The sequence below is a fragment of the Siniperca chuatsi genome, linkage group LG10 (assembly GCF_020085105.1).
Source record: "Siniperca chuatsi isolate FFG_IHB_CAS linkage group LG10, ASM2008510v1, whole genome shotgun sequence".
NCBI lineage: Eukaryota > Metazoa > Chordata > Actinopteri > Centrarchiformes > Sinipercidae > Siniperca > Siniperca chuatsi.
In genome coordinates, this window is record NC_058051.1 from 31,130,740 (window position 1) to 31,135,739 (window position 5,000).

Here is a 5,000-nt window from a genome sequence, read left to right on the forward strand (position 1 = left end):
GTACATGAACTGTACGAATCTGTAAATTTTAGGTTTAAAAATGTGGATTTTTTGTGTCTCTCAGGTTGATGAGGGGATGAATGTGTTGATCACAGGTCCAAACGGCTGCGGGAAGAGTTCTCTGTTCAGGATCCTCAGTGGACTGTGGCCTGTTTATGGAGGAGTACTGTACCGTCCAGAACCACAGCACATGTTCTACATCCCTCAGAGGTAATGCTACTACTACTATACCGTTAGTTGTTCTTTCACATCAGGACCATGTCTGTCCTCACTGCAGTCTCTGCGATGGTGTCAAGACGGAACTGGAGCTGCCTCTCTAGCTCGACTTTCAGCTGCCAGTCCCGAGAGGCGGCAAGAAGTCCACTTTACGGCCTTGGGTGCTGCTGTGGCTTCTCCGCTTCCTTGACAAAACCAGTTGCCTTCCTCGTTGGGTGCAGTTGTTTGCTGCTGACAATCCCTGTGCAGATGGTGTCTGCTATTGCCTTCAGCACCTGGTCGTGATGCCAAGTGCGCGCGAGCCGAGGTCATTCAGACAGCAGCTCGATGCTCCAGGGATCCCCCTCTCTGGCACAGTGTGCACGTTGGTGTTTCTGCCAGACTCCGGCAGAAAAGGTTGGATGGTCTGGGGATGCCGTAAACTGACTGGATAAGGAACTTGATCCAGAGCTCTACTACAGAGCTCTGATGAAGTAATCTTGCAGCCGATGGTTCACTCCCATCTGGTCTGCTGCTGGATCCCTACCATCCTGCTCGCACATACTTCCTTCACACCTACTCGTATATCTTAGTAGACCATTTGTTCCAACCAGCACACTGTGCCAAAGTCGTGGCTCTGCCTGGTCAACCATCTCTTGTGCCCTCCACTTCCTCCTAGTCCTGACTATAGCCAGCATTGATGCCAGCATTGGAGACTCCGACAACACCTCCCTTACCTGGGTGACCAGCTTGTACAAGAAGATGATGCTCAGACTTTGTGGTAATCCCAGCCATTGTTGCAGGAAGTGGCTGATCTTCCTTTGGAGGCCCTTGACAGTAGTCAGCATAAACCAGCAATGTCCAGCAACAGCCAAAGGAGACACAGCAGGATTCCATGTTGATAGATCCAGGCCTTGAGCTTCCCCTGTAGCCCTGATCTATCTTCTTCTGTCAGCCATGCCTCCAGCTCCTCACTGACAACATCCTCAACAACATAGCAGTATAATAGGTGGCCTAAGACTTTGCCCAGGCTCTCAGTGACTGGGAAGCAAAACTTGTCGGTCACATCCCCCCTCCTCAAGACCATGGACCTTTGTGGGTTTAAAACTCATCTGGGCCCAGATAATGAGTCTTTAAAGACTGAAACAGTTGTAATGGTCCAGAATCATGTCCCTGAACTTGCCTGGAAGATGATGTCGAACCTGTGATGTTTCCACCAGTTTGCGTGGTGTAGAGCTACAGGTATCAGCTACAGAAGAGCCACACCTCTCTGATCAGCTGACTGACCACTCCTGTGTGCCCTGGGACCTTCATGACGCCCCCTTTTTGAAAAGAGGTGTCAGGAGGTACTTCAGGAGCCGCCGAGCAGCGATACTGAAACATATCTGGCCTGCAGTGTTGAGGAGTGAGATAGTCCTGAACTGCCCTATGGTGCTTGTATTCTCCTTCAGAATCCAGACACCACTCAACAAATCTTCACTGCTAGGATACCTTCCCCCTTCTCAGGTTTAGGATCATCCACTGTTGTCACAAGAGTCCAGGTCTCCTCTTGGAAACCTTGTGAGGCACTCCACCAGGCCCGGGGCCGAGCTTGTTTTAGTGTTCTACTGTGTATTGTACAGACCCTACCTGTCAGAAGAGACTCTCAGAGACCAGGTGATCTACCTGTAGAACTGTAGTAGTTATAGGTACTGTAGTAGTGATGTAATACTATGTACTGTACAGGCCATACATGTCAGAGGGGACCCTCAGAGACCAGGTGATCTACCCGGACTCGGTGGAGGAGATGGTTCAGAGAGGAGTCAGAGATTCAGATCTGGAGGAAATCCTTCGGACGGTCCACCTGCTCTACATCCTGGACAGAGAGGGAGGTCAGTGTGTGTGTGTTTAGGATTAATTAGTTAATCAGGACGAAGGTGTTTCAGCAGCTGATCTGCAGGTAAACCGTCTGATCCAATCAGAATTAGCTCTGTCACAACATGATACTCTATAAACTAAATTTATACTCATCATCATTTTAAACACACCTGTTATAAACTTTCATATTAACTAGTGGTGTGTGTTTTTATTGATGTGTGTATATTTGATGTTCATGGAGTCCAACAAAGTTGTATCGTACTGTTCTGTGTTACTTAATGATGTTGCTATTATGAGACTACACGTTATAATATCCTGTCTGGCTGCCAGGTTGGGAGTCGGTCAGTGACTGGAAAGACGTTCTGTCTGGAGGAGAGAAACAGAGGATGGGGATGGCTCGCATGTTCTACCATCGGTAAATATTTACTGACTGTATACTAACTGTTTCCTGAATATTTACTGACTGAAGGAATTCTGCTTCTCCGGCTGCACGAAGGCGAACGAGGTCCCTCAGATACGTTTGGCGGTTTCTTTAATACTTTCGTGTCGTGTGTTTACGTTTGTTTGGGTGTAGAGCGAGGGGTTACGCTGAGCACGCTCCACCCTGCAGAAGCCTGAGAAGCTGTTTTGGCCTGTGAGCAGCTTTCATAGGAATGAACTGGGCGCCATCTTGGAAAACTGTCTCAGTTTTTTCTTAATAAATCCCTGATCCAGAACAGACACTGTGTCTGTGATGCAGACACTTAATCAGTGAACCGGGAACCAGAACACCTGAGTCCAGAGTCTGTAGTGAGGAGGAAACTGGCAGACAGGAAACAGACAAGAAACAGACAGGAAACAGGAAACAGACAGGAAACAGACAGGAAACAGAAAACAGACATGAAACAGGAAACAGACAGGAAACAGACAAGAAACAGGCAGGAAACAGACAGGAAACAGACATGAAACAGGAAACAGACAGGAAACAGACAGAAACAGACAGGAAACAGACAGGAAACAGACAGGAAACAGACAGGAAACAGGAAACAGACATGAAACAGACAGCAAACAGGAAACAGACAGGAAACAGACAGAAAATAGACAGGAAACAGACAGCAAACAGGAAACAGACAGAAAATAGACAGAAACAGACAGGAAACAGACAGGAAACAGACGTTGGATGTTGCGGTCATGTGGCATGTCACCATTCAGATACCAGGCCGCTCCACCTGGTAGTTGTATGAAACTGTGGTGGTTCAGAGGAGCTGAATCTGAAGTTCTGGGTCTACCAGTGGATCTCTGTTCCAGTTCTCAGCTGCGGTCCTGGTCTCTGAGCTACTGTGTTTGTCTGCTGACACCAGGACCTGGAGCTGGATCAGAGACTGAACATGATGATGGATGTTTACTGACTGTGTTATGTGAATGTCTCTCACCCAGACCTCGCTACGCTCTGTTGGATGAGTGTACAAGCGCCGTCAGCATCGACGTGGAGGGAAACATCTTCCAGGCTGCAAAGGATGCTGGGATAGCCCTGCTGTCAATCACACACAGACCCTCCCTGTGGTCAGTACACACACACACACACACACACACACACACACACACACACACACACACACAGTGTGTCAGTTATATATGTATTCTTATTTATATTCTTGACAGTAATCAGAAAAAAAGTAGACTTCCTTTTTGTCTTTCCACCTCTGCTGAACATCAGAAATGTCTCACAGTCATCAGCAGAAAGTGCAGACAGGTTTCATTGATGCAGTGATTGATTGATTGACTCAGTGGTTTGTTAGCCTGGGAACCAGACGAATGCAGACCAGAGACTTTGAATGGGCGGGGTAACTGTCAGTCATTTTTTTTATTTGGCCAATCAGAGGCTTACAATCCGCTGTCAATCAAAAACTAATTTCACCAATAAGCAGCCCGGACCTGTGGTCAGTCACTTTTTAATTGGGCTAATCATCGTTCTCGTAGGAGAAGGGGCAGTTCGACACGAAGAAACAAACTTACCTTGTTTCTCAATGTTTAGATCCAAAGTTTTCAGCTGTACGTTAGCATGCAGCAACGTTTTAATCAACATTTTAAAGTGGAACTTTTGATCATAGCAGAATATAGTAACTTTCACCGCTGCTCATTTTAGAAGTCACACATCGCAAGTCGCAAGTGTTGGCGGCTAATGAGCTACCACAGGCTGTATGCAGTAAACTGTATGCTAATGTTAGCTAACTCGCTAACCTCTATGGGAAATTACAGTGGTAAGCTAACAGGCTAGAAAAGCAGCGGAAACCGGCAGTGCAAACTTTTAAATTAGGCCTTGCAGATCTGATATGAGTGAAGATTCAGCAGCTGGATTGCTTATTTCTCGTCTAAAATGTGTCCAGAAACAGATTTTGGTGGACTGTTGAGGTGAAATAAGTGACAGTTTACGTAGCTAACTCCATGCTCAAACCCCATTGGCTCACAGAACTAGAGGCCTCAGGAGGGAGGACTGCAGCTGGGCCGGAGCTAGCGCGCTAGCTAGTTGCAAAGTTGTCCGGCACAATTTAGCGTGAGTTGTTTGTGTACCTCCCCCCTTATAATGCTGTGAAGTGATTCGCCGAATTAAAAAGTGATTGACAGCTGGTTCAGGCGGCGTATTGGTTAAATACGTTTTTGACTGACAGCGGATTGTAAGCTACGATTGGTCAAATTAAAAAGTTAGACAGTTCAGACGGCCTCTCAAAGTCTCCGGTCTGCAGAGATACAAACTTGGGTACGTCTGGCCTCCCGTCCTGGATTCGGTCGGGCCAATCATAGCTATTGATCTAATATGGGGCGGGTTTGATAAGACGACTGACAGGGGGGCGTCACCGGTCCAGATTTCACACGTGCTGCTCTGATTGGTTGACACAGCGCAAAACTCAGATCAACATGTCAAACTAGGCAGTGCTGATCAACTGCGCCGTCTTTTTCCCGCCTCAAAT

At 47.2% G+C, this 5,000-nt stretch overlaps 1 protein-coding gene across 12 annotated transcripts in view; it reads left to right on the forward strand.

The window, feature by feature from the left end:
- The window catches only part of abcd1 (ATP-binding cassette, sub-family D (ALD), member 1), a 35,916-nt gene that overhangs the window by 28,839 nt on the left and 2,077 nt on the right, over window positions 1-5,000 (forward strand). For all 12 annotated transcript variants that reach the window (XM_044211597.1, XM_044211591.1, XM_044211594.1 and 9 more), the window contains 4 exons: window positions 65-210; window positions 1,921-2,066; window positions 2,383-2,467; window positions 3,469-3,594. In XM_044211597.1, coding sequence (XP_044067532.1) covers window positions 65-210; window positions 1,921-2,066; window positions 2,383-2,467; window positions 3,469-3,594 — 503 coding nt within the window. The remainder of the gene's footprint in view (window positions 1-64; window positions 211-1,920; window positions 2,067-2,382; window positions 2,468-3,468; window positions 3,595-5,000) is intronic.